Source organism: Chiloscyllium plagiosum, unplaced genomic scaffold (genome assembly GCF_037043375.1).
Source record: "Chiloscyllium plagiosum isolate Xiang-an unplaced genomic scaffold, Cpla_swu_hap1 HiC_scaffold_19, whole genome shotgun sequence".
Lineage (NCBI taxonomy): Eukaryota > Metazoa > Chordata > Chondrichthyes > Orectolobiformes > Hemiscylliidae > Chiloscyllium > Chiloscyllium plagiosum.
The window spans coordinates 52,852,533-52,868,466 of NW_028270157.1; the positions used below are offsets into that span (position 1 = coordinate 52,852,533).

At 43.5% G+C, this 15,934-nt stretch overlaps 1 protein-coding gene across 10 annotated transcripts in view; it reads left to right on the forward strand.

Moving 5' to 3' along the window:
* Positions 1-15,934, forward strand: part of phf21b (PHD finger protein 21B) — a 210,794-nt gene that overhangs the window by 47,931 nt on the left and 146,929 nt on the right. For 2 of the 10 annotated variants that reach the window (XM_087997385.1, XM_087997386.1), the window contains exons 2-3: positions 8,919-8,987; positions 12,217-12,343. The exons of 5 other annotated variants lie outside the window; for them this stretch is intronic. In XM_087997385.1, the coding sequence (XP_087853511.1) occupies positions 12,329-12,343 (15 nt within the window). In that variant the 5' untranslated portion in view covers positions 8,919-8,987; positions 12,217-12,328. Of the gene's footprint in view, positions 1-8,918; positions 8,994-12,216; positions 12,344-15,934 lie in introns of all 10 variants that reach the window. 3 more of the 10 variants (XM_087997383.1, XM_087997384.1, XM_043708870.2) reach the window with 3 other exon arrangements.

Here is a 15,934-nt window from a genome sequence, read left to right on the forward strand (position 1 = left end):
CCAGCGATCTCACCCATTCCCCAAACCACTTTCATGTTCTCATCCTACTTTGTGGTCTCTTATCACCCTTTTGTCAAACTACCCAGCATCCTTGTCCCTTATACTCAGCATCTCAATTCATCCTATTATCTAATGTGGGCAAACTTCAGGAGGCATATTATGATGAAAGAAAATAATGTTTGGTGGTACAGAGCATGAATATTGCTAAAAAGGGACGCAGGGTGTTAAAACCAGTAATAGAAACTAACCCTTCGGTCCAACTTGGTCCATGGCAATCAGACATCCTAAACATATCTATTTGCCAATATTTGGCCCATATCCCTTTAAACCCTTCCTGTTCATATACACATCCAGATGCCTTTTAAATGTTGCAATTGTACCATCCTCCATCACTACTTCTGGCAGCTCATTCCAAGCATGCAGCACTTTCTGCGTGAACAAGTTGCCCCTTAGGTCCCTTGTAATTAGATTAGATTAGATTAGATTACTTACAGTGTGGAAACAGGCCCTTCGGCCCAACAAGTCCACACCGACCCGCCGAAGCGCAACCCACCCATACCCCTACATTTACCCCTTACCTAACACTACGGGCAATTTAGCATGGCCAATTCACCTGACCTGCACATCTTTGGACTGTGGGAGGAAACCGGAGCACCACGCAGACACTGGGAGAACGTGCAAACTCCACACAGTCAGTCACCATAAACCTATGCTCGCTAGTTTTGAACGCCCCCACTCTAGGGAAAATACCTTGTCTATTTATCCAATCCATGCCCCTCATGATTTTATAAACCTCTATAAGGTCACCCCTCAGCCTCCAATGCTTCAGGGAAAATAGCCTAAGCCTATTCAGTCTCTCTCTACCGCTCAAATTCTCCAAACCTGGCAATATTCTTGTAAATATTTTCTGAACCCTTCCAAGTTTCATAACATCTTTCTATAGCAGGGAGACCACTTGCATTCATTAAGAGAAACCCAAGAATGCAAGTTTCAAACAATAAATATATTGTAAGGGGGGAAAGGGGGCATATTGTTTGGAAAATTGATTGATTTGGCTGAGATGTCATGCTTATTAAATTTGATAAAAAAACAAGTATTATCTTCAAGTCATGTGCCTTTTTTAAATTGCCCAGCACCAAGGGAAGCCTTTAGTACTCAGTGGTAATTAATAGGCCAATCTGAGTAGGCATGCAAGCCAACCATCACACTTGATTTCTTGAACTATAAATTGTTTTAATTATTTGAAATCCAGCCTCTGACAAATGCAAGGCAAAATAATTGGCACTGTATCTCTCCTTTCAGCAATAGAAAAAGTTCTAAAAATGTAACTTAGCCCATTCTGTCCTTTTAAATCTCAAGCAGTTGAACTCCTGTAAAATGAGCAAACTTCTATTCATAACCCTGTATCAAGTACAGATAATCATTTAATAGCCTCATTGAACTGTCAATCAAACTGTGAACTTGGATACTGAAATAAGTTTAGCTTTTGGAAATCAGCCAAACATTCATGATCATCCCTAAGGGAAATGTAAGCAAACTGAGTTTAAACTTCTTTTTTAAGTTAGTGGTGACACCAGCCAACTGCTTTTTGTTTTGAGTGCGATTCATTTTCCATGCACGTGCAACAATGGGATCTATTAGAAATCAGTAGGTGATTTGTGTATCTGGAACTTATCCACCATTTTTTTTGAAGCTCTGCAGAATCTCCATTAGTTCATGAAAACCTCCTTCCATATAATATTTAATCACACAAAATAATAGAATTATCAAGAGTACATTGGATGATTTCCAGCACAAGAATAACTGACACCATGAGTATAGTTCTCCATTTCCCACAAAAGCCTCCTTCATCTGCAGCAGCTATTGTTAAGGAGCGAGCAAATATCTTTACAGGCTTTCTAATGCTTTTAAAAATAAGTGTTTCCATCATAACTACCATGTGTGTAATGTACCATGTGTGTAATGTTTGCAAGTGTTTCTCATTAACGTTCCCATTATGAATTACTATGTCCATATTTAGACTCATCAGTGTCTATGGACACTTTACAACTTCTCTTTACTTGCCAGTACTGGTGTTGCAGTGCTCTCTTTTGGTGGGGGAGTACAATTACAACATGATGTGACAATATAGACCATTTTCTTTCAAGGGGTAGACTTAGGAGTTTATAATGACAAGACGTGTGCCTGAATGGAATTTTTAAAAAAATTACTTAGAATTGTAGGCTTAGAATTGAGGACCAAATGCATGATGTTTTAAAACAAATGTTGACATTTCTTTGCCCTCTAGTCATTAAAAAAAAATCACCTTTTACATTCATTTGCTGTCAGTTTTCCATTGTAAATTTTTCATATTCACCTTTAAAATGGAACTGTTTTATAATCCTCTCAAAGTATTTGCCCTTTCCCACTAGTGGAGGAATTGCTGTGCAACAGGAGTGAATGTAATTATAGCAAGACAAGTTAAGAACTTTAAGAAGTCAAAATATAAACTTGCGTATCTCAAACCATCCTGCTCCAACCAGCCATGTCAGGCTTTGTTGAATGTTTGAATCAAATCCTTACTCTGCATGATTTATAACTCTGAAAAGAAAATAAAGTCCTGACTTAGAGCCTAGTTTGATTCTTATGACAGTAGCGATCATAATCAATCATAAATGCTCACCTAACACAAATCCATTTGGACCAAAACTAATGCTTTTCTCTTAGACCTCAATGCCATAAAACTGAGAAGCAGAAGCAGGCAATTCAGCCCATTGAATCTGCTCAGCCATTCAGTGAGATCAAGGCTGATTTGATAATCCTTAATTCAAATTTCCTGTCTTTTCTCTTGATTCCCTTACTAATTAAAAATCTTGTCTATCTCGGGCTTGAATCTAGCCCAACTTTGACAATCTTTTGTGGAAAAGAATTCCACAGATTCACTACACTCAGAAGAAATTCCTCCTCGTCACTGTCTTAAATCGGCAATCCCTTATTCTGAAATTATATCCTCTGGCCAAACACCCTCCCACAAGGGGGAGCTACCCTCCACAAGTCCCCTAAGAATCTTTAATGCTTCGGTAAGTTTGCATCTCATTTTTTTTATAAACTCCAATGTGAACAGACCAAACCTACTCAATCTTGCCTCATAAAACAGTCTCTCCATTCTTGGTATCAGCCTAGGCAATCTCGAATGCTAGTATATCTTTCTCTGGATAAAGGTTTGAAACTGTTCACAGTATTCCAGCTATGGTCTGATTAGTGCCATGTATAGTTTCAATAAAACGTTGCAATACAACTGTAAAGTCCTGTAATGACCTTCAATGCTTAAAAAGTCCCAGGTCCCCAAATCTAATGTAATTCATTATCAATCTAGTCCATTAACTGTATGAGGATACTCAAGGTAAATGATGCTTAAATAAGTTCTTTAATAAAAGTGGTAGAATCATTTTTCTTTGTTTAAAAGTTGTTGCAATATATGCTAATCTTATAATGTCTTTAGAGAGCAAGAATATTTAAAGCGATTTGAAATCCTAGTTATCAGCTGAAAAATGACACCAGAAAGGGCTGGAGTTTCCAATGAATGGCAGTCTCCCGCAGGTTGCAACTCCATCACTACTATATTTTTTTATGAAAGAAGGGATTGCCACATTTCTGAGTGGAGGTTCTGATCAGGGCTCCATCAGACGTGCAGAGCTCTGCTTCCATTCAGACAGTTCTGTGATAGTGCAGAACTGTCAGAGGAAGGCAAAGCACACCCTTAAAGCTCCAGACAATCATTTTTGGCTACTGTCAAATGGTAAGTGCATAATTCACAGTGATGGGTGGGGTGCCAGTGGTAGGATGCCAGATGAGTGGGGCTAGTGCCAACTGGGCATGGAATATGGTGCCAGGTAGGTAGTGCCAGAGCTGAGTAGTGGGCCAATTGGGAAGAGTGTAGGATGCTAGTTAAGTAGTGTGCCAGCTGGAGAGAAGGTAAGATGCCAGGAGGGTAGAATGCCAGGGTTGATAAAGGTGCCATAGGAAGGAGATAGGACACAAGGTGGCATGGTAAATGATAAATGGTTAGAGTAGGTGGGAATGAGTGGGAGAAGCATTGTTTTTTGGGGAGGTTGGGTGTTTCACATATCTGACAAGAGAGAAGATAAAGGTTGGTCTGGAGGCACAGGTTTCAGTCAATCCTTCATCACTTAATGTGCCAGCTTGGAACCTACTCCTTCCCACAGTACCCGATTCAGCTGGCACTCTACTCTCTTTGCACCTAACCCCTCTCCTCCCCTTCCCACAGTTGATGTTAGAGGAATTGTCCAGTGGAAGAGTAAATTTCCCAGGCAATTCTTTTGGATATGCTATGATTGGGAGTCTGTGGGGTTCCCATGCACAACTCTATCCACCCTGGCATAAAGGCTGGTCATTGGAAAATCTGTGCCAAGATTTCATGTTTTAAAATTTCTGTAAAAACAAACTACCTACAATTCACTAACTATTATTTTTAGAAGTAAGTTAAGCTTTAAACTACAGGATATGACATTCTTTCTGTTTACTTGACATGCATTATACATTACAACCTTTATTGCATTAGTCTTTGTAGCAAACAGCCCACAGTTACTTCCATTTTCCAATGGATTCAGTATTGCCATTGCAACAAGTGCCTTCCTCACTTTTTGGAAAGGTTGCTAAGTCTGCCACCAGCTGTTTCAAGGACTGTTTTAATGATTTGTCTTACCCTTGACCATACAGGAAGCAATTTCCCCGAATTTAAAGAAGGCTGCGGGGTCTACCTCCTTGACTCGAGATCATCTCACTCCCACGTGTTACTTAGCTGAGTAGCCTTTTCTCTCCATTGATCACATGTAACTTGTGTAATTTGATCTCTCAAATAATTTATGTTACCCTCTTACCTGTGGCAGTGAGAAAAATGTTAATAAAGACAAAGTACTGAAGAAAATCAGATTTGGTAGCATCTGTGGACAAGAAACTGAGTTAACATTGTAAATGTCTCTTCTTTGGAACTCAGTCATGAAAAATTTAAATTAGTTGATGGAATGTTGTTTAATTAGCTGGAGCAGCATTCATTCCCTCAAACAAAAACAAAACACTCTGGATGCTGAAAACTTGGAATTAAAGCAGTAAGTTCTGGAGAAACTCAATAGGTCTGGCAGCTTCTCCAGAGAGAGAAAGAAGAATCAAAGTGGATATGAAATAGTAACTTTGATTCTCTCCTTATTTCCGTGTTTGTTCCCTATTCCTAATTACCGTTGAGGGTCGTGATAGGCTGTTGCCTTGAACTGCCACAGTCCCAGGTACAATGATGGTGCTAGAAGTCAGGAGTTTCAGGTTTTTGACCCAGTGGCAACAAAAGAATAATTAAATATTTTGGAGTCAGAATGGTCTGAGTTGGATTGAGAGCCTGCTGTTGAATGGTGGAATAGGTTTGAGGACTGAATGGCTTATTGCTTTTGATTCAGTGTTCCTATGATTGATTAATTTAAATGACATCAGTGCAAGTAATGGCTTTATTATTCAGCACATATATCAGTAATTTCTATTGAAGACACACTCGCAATCATTGCCCACATTTTTCTCCAGTACATTTCCTATTTTGAGCAAGCCTTAGTGAAATTGATAACACCAACCTCAGCAAATTCTAATAAAAAGATTGATTCCAATCTCTATGCTTCTGTGATTAGTTTTCTTTTGGTGAAGGTGTGGGTTCCTGTCACAAGAGTTGCTGTACAGTAAAAGGGTAAATTTTAAGATGTTACAAAATTAAAATTAAAAATTTTAACTCTTGAATGTTTGAAAGCTAAGCTATTATTAGTTAAGTAAAACAAAGAACTGTGGATGCTGGAAAACTGAAACAGTCACATCATGCTGGATAAACTCAGCAGGTCTCGCAGCATCTGTGAAGAGAGATCAGTTAATTTTTCAAGTTCAGTGACCCTTCTTCATATTAGCCATAGGTGATGGCAACTAGGTGGTATGTATGCTAAAGACTGCAGTTGGGGGAAAAGCAGTAAGTGGATAGGTGGACAGGAATCTCAAACAGCGAGAAGAGTTCAGGCAGATTAAGGACTTGTTTATAAGTTAGCCAGGAAAGAAGAAAAGTTAATTAAGTAATAATGGAGACTAGGAGTAGTTGAAAATGGATTGACTGTGCTGGATTTTGCCTGTCCTCGGATGCTGCCTGAACTGCTGTGCTCTTCCAGCACCACGAATCCAGAATCTGGTCTCCAGCATCTGCAGTCATTGTTTTTACCCTGTGCTGAAAGCAGCCCATTTCATGACAGGACTTGGGCTGTGGAGGCTAGTGTTGTGGCAATGGACATGGAAGGAGCTGTTCATGCTCAAATTGTTAAACTCTGTTGAGTTCTAGAGGCTGTACGGTCCCCAAGCAGAAGATGGGATGCTGTCTGACCAGCTTGCATTGATCCTCACCGGAGCACTTGAGTGGACCTGAACCAAAAATGCCAGCGTGGGAACAAAGCCATCCTTTAAAATGGCAAGCACTTAGAAGGTCTAAGTTATTCTTATGGGCTAACCATAGGTGTTCCTCAAGGCAGTCACTCAGTGTGCATTTTGTCTCCCCAGTGAAGAAGAAACTACATCATGAGCACTGAATACTAGATAAAATGAAGTGCAGGTAAATTGCTGCTTCACCTGGAAGGTACATCAGGGGCCTTGGATAGGGAGGAAGTAAAGGATCAAGTGTTACACCTTCTGCAATTAGAACATAGAACTGTACAGCACAGTACAGGCCCTTTGGCCCTCGATGTTGTGCTGGCCTTCTATCCTACTCAAAGATCAGACTAACCTACATACCCTTCATTGTACTATATTCGATGTGCCTATCCAAAAGTCACTTAAATATTCCTAATGTATCTAATTCTAATACCACTGCTGGCAGTGCATTCCACACACCCATCATACTGTGTAAAGAACCTACCTCTGACATCTCCCCTAAACCTTCCTCCAATCAGCTGAAAATTATGCTCCCTCATGACAGACATTTCGGCCATGAGAAAAAGTCTCTGGCTATCCACTCTCTCCATATCGCAACATCATGTACACCTCTGTCAAGTCACCTCTCATCCTTCTTTGCTCCAATAAGAAAAGCCCTAACCCCCTCATCCTTTCTTCATAAGATGTACCCTCCAGTCCAGGCAGCATCCTGGTAAATCTTCTCTGCACCCTCTACAAAGCTTCCACATCTTTTCTATAATGAGGCGAATATTCCACATGTGGTCTAACTAGGGCTCTATAGAGTTGCTACATAACCTCACAGCTCTTAAACTCAATCCCCCGGCTAATGAAAGCCAACACACCATACGCCTTCTTAACAACCTTATCAACATGGGTGGCAACTTTGAGGGATCTATGGACGTGGATCCCAAGATCCCTCTGTTACTCCACACTGCCGAGAATCCTGTCTTTAATCCTGTATTCTGCATTCAAATTCAACCATTTGCAAGGGAAGGTGCTGTGGGGGTGTGGCAAGGTGTTGAAAAAGGAAGTCGAGTGGACCAGTGTCCCTGTGGAATGTTAACAAGGGAGGGAACCGGAATATATTTGGTGGCATCCTGCTCGTGGTGGAGAATATGGCGACTGATGATCTTTTAAATGGAAAAGCTGGTGGAGTGGATAATAAGGACTGGCGTGGGTGGAACTGTATTGTTGTTATGGGAGGGAAAAGGAGGGGTGAGGGCAGAGGTGTGCGAAATAGATCAGACACAATAAGGGGCCCTGTCAACCATGGAAACAGAGAACCCATGATTGGGCAAAAAGATGGATTTTTCTGAGGCCCCGCTGCAGAAGGTGGCATCACCAGGACAGATGAAACTGAGATGCTGAACTTTGGATAGTGGAATGGCGCCCTCACAGGAAGCAATGTGGTGATGCATAATAGAGATACATATAGGGTTGATGGATTTTTAATGAATATTAGTGACCAGCTATCCCCAGAAATGGAAACAGATGTCAAGAAAGGGGGAAGGGAAGAGTCCGCAATGGACCAGGTTAAAATGAGGGAAGGAAGAAAATCAAAAGTAAAACCATTTGTTGATTTATTTTTCAAATGAAGTCATTCTGAAGATTCCTTATGATAAAGTTATGTAGTATTTGGTAAACGGAAATTCAGTGAAATTTTTTCTCTTGCATTTAGTGGGCAAACTTAAACTGTTGATTAGAAAAGCATTCTTAGCAATAGTTTTTCAGCTTTAATTTTGGTAAAAGATATGTGACTGACATTTAACATTGCACTGTGAACTGTGACATGACGTTGTGCAGTTGAAAATGAGATTTCTGTTAGAGATGGGCTAAGGATTTGAAAAATAACTGCTAATATTTAGGGCCAGCATGTTTTTCTGTTTTGACCACTGTATTCTGCTGAAAATTATAGCACACGTGCAGTGTTATTTAAAACTGCAAGATTTATTTTGGCCCATTGGTCTCATTGGCTATGCCAGTCATTTTTTATATGGATTTCTCTCGACATGTTGAGTTTTGTCGCAGTTTGAGTTGCGCTCTGAAATTAAGAAATAGGAAGGTGAGGAACCTATTATGATGTGGAGTCAAAAAGCTGAACCAAATAAGTCTTCCTACCCCTAACAAGTCCTTACAATATGCAAAAATTGAAACCTTCAAAGCTCCTCAATAACTACTCCTAAACAAACTTTTGAATAACTAATCTCAGCCTTTATGAATAATTAATTCCAGACGCCAATTTTGAATCTTAATAATAAGACATATCTAATAAATATGCAATAACTTTAGCAGTGAAAAAAAAAGAAACAATAAATTAATCTAACTAATATCTATGCTTTAAACCTGAAACATTTGTTTTCAACTTCCATTCACACCTAAGATCGATAAGCACAGTTAAGGGTTTAATAAAACTGGCCAGATTACTTAAGTGGTTGTCATGATGCGATTTTTCACAGGGTTAGATGTGGAGTCCTCGGTTGCTTTTCTGGAGATGTCGATCAGGATTACCATTTCAGTTCACTCAGGTAAAGGTAATAATACTTCTAACCCAACTTTTTACTCTCTGGGTTTCCAAAAGCTGAGAAAGGAGGTTAAGCAGGGAGCTTTCAAAATCTTCATGCTGGTTTGATCTGTTTTTGTCTTTTTAACCATAAAATGTTTTCCAGCATCCAAAAGTCATCTTCAGCTGTCAATTCCCGGATTGCAGCTCCAAACCAAAATTGATAAAAGAATAAAAATAATGAAAAATCAGCAAGAATTGTAACAAATCTGAAAAGTCTTCCATTTCAGAGAGTCATAGAGACATGCAGCGCAGAAACAGACGCTTCGGTCCAACCCGTCCATGCTGACAAGATATCCCAACCCAATCTCGTCCCACTTGCCAGCACCCAGCCCATATCCCTCCCAATCCTTCTTATTCATATACCCATCCAGATGCCTTTTTAAATGTAGCAATTGTACCAGCCTCCACCACTTTCTCTGGCAGCCTATTCCACACATGCACCAGCCTCTGCGTGAAAAAAGTTGCCCCTTAGGTCTCTTTGATATCATTCCCCCCTCACCCTAAACCAAGCTCTCTAGTTCTGGACTCCCCGACCCCAGGGAAAAGACCTTGTCTATTTACCTTATCTGTGCTCGTCATGATTTTATAAACCTCTATAAGGTCACCCCTCAGCCTCTGCTGCTCCAGGGAAAACATCCCAAGCTTATTCAACCTCTCCCTATAGCTCAAATCCTCCAACTCCGGCAACATCCTTGTAAATCTTTTCTGAACCCTTTCAAGTTTCACAACATCCTTCCAATAGGAAGGAGACCAGAAATGCACGCAATATTCCACAAGTCACCTAACCAATGTCCTGTAAAGCCGCAACATGACCTCCCAACTCGTGTACTCAATACTCTGACCAATGAAGGAAAGCATACCAAACACCTTCTTCTTTATCCTGTCTACCTTCGACTCCACTTTCAAGGAGCTATGAGCCTGCACTCCAAGGTCTCTTTGTTCAGCATCACTCCTTAGGACCTTACCATTTAGTGTATAAGTCCTGCTAAGAATTGCTTTCTCAAAATGCAGCACCTCGCATTTATCTAAATTAAATTCCATCTGCCACTCCTCAGCCCATTGGCCCATCTGATCAAGATCCTGTTGTAATCTGAGGTAACCTTTTTCGCTGTCCACTACACCTCCAATTTTGATGTCATCTGCAAACTTATTAACTGTACCTCTTAAGCTCGCATCCAAATCATTTATATAAATGATGAAAAGTAGTGGACCCAGCACCGATCCTTGTGGCACTCCACTGGTCACATGCCTCCAGTCTGAAAAACAACCCTCCACCACCACCCTCTTCTCTTCTACATTTGAGCCAGTTCTGTATCCAAATGGTTAGTTCTCCCTGTAATCCGTGAGATCTAACCTTGCTAACCAGTCTCCCATGGGAACCTTGTCGAACGCCTTACTGAAGTCCATATAGATCACATCTACCCTCTGCCCTCATCAATCCTTTTTGTTACTTCTCAGAAAACTCAATCAAGTTTGTGAGACATGATTTCCCACGCACAAAGCTATCATATAACATTACAAAAGGAAGCCATTCCGCCATTGTGTCTGCACTGACAATGCTTTTGAAGAGCAATCCAGTTAGTCCCATCTTCTGACTCTTTCTCCATATTCTTCCAATTTTTCTCTAATTCCTTTTTTTTTATAGCTTCTGTTGAATCTTATTTCAACTCTCTGCTCATTGCCCATGGAATAATAATCACTTGCAACTTACTGTCCACCTACTGTAATTAATCTCTTTCTAAGACTTTAAACAGATTTATCAAATCTCCTTTTAGCCTGTTCTGCTTGGAAGAAAACAAACTAAATTTTTCCAGTATAACCATATCACTGTAATCCCTTATCTCTAGAATCATTGTAGGAAATCTCCTCCTTTTCATCTCGAGAACTTTCATGTCCTTCTGAGAGTGAGGTATCTAGAATTAGACACCATTTGCCAACTGGGGCTCAATGTATTTCAAACAGCGTAGGAGAAAAGGACTTGCGTTTATACATCACTCTAGATGATCTTTGAGCATTCCAAAGAGTTTTACAAGCAATTAGGTTCTTTTCAAATGTAGTCACCTTTGCACTGCATGGAATGTGGTAGAAAATTTGCAAGTTGCCACATGTAGAAGTCTGATCATCTGTTTTCTAGAAATGTTACTTGAGGAATAATTATTGGTCACGATACTTGGATAAATTAACTGCTATTAGAAATTGTGCTGTGGAATCTTTTGTATTTACCTGAGACAGTAGGCTAGGTTTTTTTTTGGTTTGGTTGGAAATAAATCATTTTGTAGTAGTATAAATTAGTTATGTGACTGCAGTATATTGAACCAATGGGTTTAATATCAAACAGTAAAAGTATGGATGAAGAAACCTTAGTTTTTGTTACTGACATTGTGTGTGGAAAGAGGAAACTTCAAGTCATTACTGTGAGCTCCACTTGTTTTTATAGGTGAATGGGTTTATCATAGGTTATTGAAAGAGGTAAATTTGATGCTACTTTGAAAATTCGTCTCGAAAGTAGTGTTAATATCAAAGACCGGAGGAACCCATTCACAACTATGCCGATCCTTCAAATGTTCTTACTTAGGATTTAATTAAATGGTTAGGGAGAAGGAATTGGGAGAGACAGTCCTAAAACATGCTTTACAAAGACATCTTGAATTGAGTTTACATTTCCATTGTTCTCTTTCATCCCATTTGGAGAAACAATTGAAATGATTTAGTGGATGGACATGGCATAGTTTTAGTACTTCAGTATTTTTGAAACATGCTTTTAGAATGATTGTAAGTAAGATTAATGCAACAAATGGCATCGAGAATAAAAATAATCATTTTACTTTTTCATTGCACTTTAAAATTTTCACAAGGGAAGATGAACTTAGATTTTTCTGCAATGCCTTTTGACATTTGCCGTTTTTTATTCTGAAGTTTGCTATAAACAATTAGAGTTTCATGAATGACAGGTATGGCAGTTTCATCACTCATTGGAAAATCTCCTCTTTCAATTCTTATACTCCTACTTTGTACTTGAGTTCTATCAGATGATTTTGAGAGTAAACTTCTGGAACTAAAAAGATTTGTGGTCACAAAAGATCACAAATCTTTTCAGTATCAGAAATTTCTCTTTCAGGGTCTGTTTGAATATTAAGAATTGTTAAATGTTTTGTTTTTCAATTCATGTTAATTATTTTAAAATTTAATAGGAATTAAATGATGAGTACTAGTACTGCAAACTTTTTATTAATCGGCACCCAAGAGACCAGGAGTGTACAGGTCGAACAAATATTCCAATTGAACAAGAGATCTACGTAATCAATGTCAAAACACATTGTAAGTAATAGAAACAGAGGAGATTGCGATAACACAGTAAACTTCTGGTATTTGAGGTACATACTTTTTGCCAGTTTGTAGAGAGTACCAGTTCATATGGTGCCAGTGAAAACATAGTTTGCTGTAAAATAGCAAAGTGCAAGTGTGTTGAACGTTGGAAGGTCTTTAGCTGAAATGTATAATGACTGGTGAGGGCAGACGAGGACATACCATTTTAAGCACACTTCAAACAGTGGAGGTGGAAGCTATACAGACAGGAGAACTGCTTCATAACTGGAAATAGCCACTCCGAAACCACTCAGCATCATGGTCCACACACTCTCTCTCCATTTCTTATGCATCCCCACCCCACCACCCAAAGCCACCAACAGCCACTCTCATGCTGACATGGGTGCACACAGTCTCACTCTCTGTTCCTCACTCATATTCTATTACTCATTAACACACTATCCTTCATTCAGCAACCTTCTATCCTCCCTCTACCCCCCCAGTTGCTCACATGTCCTCCCCCTCGCTTGCTGCCCCCCGCCTCTTGCTCCTGTTCTCCTTATTTGCGCAAGCTCCCGCTCCATCTTTCCCTCCCTCACGCTGCCCACTTCTCTACCATTCCCCCTCTTGTGCTATCCATTCCTTCCTCCCTCCCTTCCTCGCATGCCTGCCCACTCTCTCTGTCCCTCCCATACCTGCATATCCTGTCCCTACTATACCCTCCCCTTCCTACCCATGCCTGTGATCCTCCCATGCCCCTCCTTCCTCCTTCCTCCCTCCCTCTCCATCCATCTCACTCTCCCCCTTTACCTTCTTCCCTGTACCTCCGCTCCTCCTCCCTGCCTCCATCTCTTTTCCTCCTGTGCACGTAGACCACTTGTTCCTCCCTTCTGTGCCTGTGCTCCCTCTAAACCCTCTTCCCCCCTCTCGCTCATGGATGCTCCCCATCTGCCTCGCACCTGCGCTCCAGCTCTCTCCAATGCATGCTCCCCTTTCTCACACGCCCTCCCTTTCTCTGTCACGCTGTCTCTCGCATGTGTCAAAAACCTCTCGTGTCCTCACTCTCTCTTGCTGATGCTGGCTCTCTTGCTGGTGCTCATGCCTGTGCCCCCACCTCACGTGAACGCATCCTGTCTCTCCCTCCCTTGTATGCGTGCACCTTTTCTCCTCCGTGCTGTCTCTGACAGGATATCTCTCTCTCTCTTTCTCTCTTTCTCTCTCTCTCTCTCTCTCTCTCTCTCTCTCTCTCTCTCTCTCTCTCTCTCTCTCTCTCTCTCTCCCCCTCTATCTTCTGCACGTTTTCACACTTTCACTCCTGCTCTTTGTCACTCCCCTCCCTCGTCCTTACTCTTTCCCTTTCTCGTGTGTGCAGCCTCTCGCACTTTCGTGCTCTCTTTTGTGCTGTGTCTCTGCTCTCGTGCTCTCCCTCCTTCTATAGCGCTCGCGCTCTCCCTATGTCGTACTCCCTCTCTCTCTCCCTCCCCTCTTGTGCCCCTCTCTCTCTCTCGCCTGCTCTCTCCCTCTCGTCTGCACTCTCTCTCTCTCTCTCTCTCTCGCCTGCTCTCTCTCTCTCTCGCCTGCTGTCTGTCTCTCTCTCTGTCTCCTCTCTCTCTCTCTCTCTCGTCGTCTCTCTCTCTCTCTCTCTCTCTCTCGCCTGCTCTCTCTCTCTCGCCTGCTCTCTCTCTCTCGCCTGCTCTCTCTCTCTCTCGCCTGCTCTCTCTCTCTCTCTCGCCTGCTCTCTCTCTCTCTCTCGCCTGCTCTCTCTCTCTCTCTCGCCTGCTCTCTCTTTCTCTCTCTCTCTTTCTCTCTCATTCTCTCTCTCTCTCTCTCGTGCGTGCACTCTCTCTCTCTATCTCTCTGGCTCTTGCGCTCGCACCGTCTCTCACGCTTTCTCCCTCTCTTTCTCTCTGGTTTTCGTGTGCACTGTCTCATGCGCTCTCCCTCGCCTGCACGTGCTCTCTCTCTCTCGCCTGCACGTGCTCTCTCTCTCTCTCGCCTGCTCGCTCTCACTCTCTCGCCTGCTCGCTCTCACTCTCTCGCCTGCTCGCTCTCACTCTCTCGCCTGCTCGCTCTCACTCTCTCGCCTGCTCTCGCTCTCGCCTCTCTCTCGCCTGCTCGCTCTCTCCTCTGCTCTCGCACTGCTCGCTCTCTCTCGCGCTCTGCTCTCGCTCGCTCTCTCGCCTGCTCTCTCACTCTCTCGGCCTGCTCTCGCCTGCGCTCTCTCTCTCGCCTCTCTCTCCTTCTCTCTCTCGCCTGCTCTCTCACACTCTCTCGCCTTCTCTCTCTCGCCTTCTCTCTCTCGCCTTCTCTCTCTCGCCTTCTCTCTCCTCTCTCTCTCGCCTTCTCTCTCTCGCCCTTCTCTCTCTCCGCCTTCTCTCTCTCGCCTTCTCTCTCTCGCCTTCTCTCTCTCTCTCCCTCGCGCCTTCTCTCTCTCTCGCCTCTCTCTCTCGCTCGCCTTCTCTCTCTCTCGCCTCTCTCTCTCTCTCGCCTGCGCGCTCTCTCGGCTCTCTCTCGCCTCGCGTGCGCGCGCTCTCTCTCTCGCCTGCGCGCGCTCTCTCTCGCCTGCGCCTCTCTCTCGCGCGCTGCTCTCTCTCTCTCGCCTGCGCGCGCTCTCTCTCGCTGCGCGCTCTCTCGCGCGGCTCTCTCTCTCGCCTGCGCGCTGCTCTCTCTCGCCTGCGCTGCGCTCTCTCTCGCTGCGCGCTCTCTCTCGCCTGCGCGCGCTCTCTCTCGCCCTGCTCGCGCGCTCTCTCTCGCCTGCGCTCGCTCTCTCTCTCTCGCTGCTCTCTCTCTCGCGCTCTCTCTCGCTCTCTCGCTGCTCTCTCTCGCCTGCTCTCTCGCTCTCTCGCCTGCTCTCTCTCGTCTCGCCTGCTCTCTCGCTCTCTCGCCTGCTCTCTCTCTCGCTCTCTCTCTCGCCTGCTCTCTCTCTCTCGCCTGCTCTCTCTCGCCTGCTCTCTCTCTCTCTCTCGCCTGCTCTCTCTCGCTCGCCTGCTCTCTCGCTCGCTCTCTCTCTCGCCTGCTCTCGCGCTCTCGCCTGCTCTCTCTCTCTCGCTGCTCTCTCTCTCGCCTGCTCTCTCTCTCTCTGCCTGCTCTCTCTCTCGCCTGCTCTCTCTCTCTCTCGCCTGCTCTCTCTCGCCTGCTCTCTCTCGCCTGCTCTCTCTCTCTCCTGCTCTCTCTCGCTCTCTCGCGCTGCTCTCTCGCTCTCTCTCACTCCTCTCTCGCTGCTCTCTCTCTCTCGCCTGCTCTCACTTCTCTCTCTCGCTCTCTCTCGCCTGCTCTCTCTCGCTCTTCTCTCTCTCGCCTGCTCTCTCTCCTGCTCTCTCTCTCTCTCGCCTGCTCTCTCTCTCTCTCTCTCTCTCTCTCGCCTGCTCTCTCTCGCTCTCTCTCGCCTGCTCTCTCGCTCTCTCTCGCCTCTCTCTCGACTCTCTCGCTCCTCTCACTGCCTTCTCTCTCGTCTCCTCTCTCACCTGCTCTCTCTCACTCTCTCACTTGCGCTCTCTCTCTCTCTCTCTCTCTCTCTCGACTGCTCTCGCTCTCTCTCGCTCTCTCTCTCGGCCTCTCTCTCTCTCGTGCGTGCACTCCCTCGTCTCGGCGTGCTCTGCGACT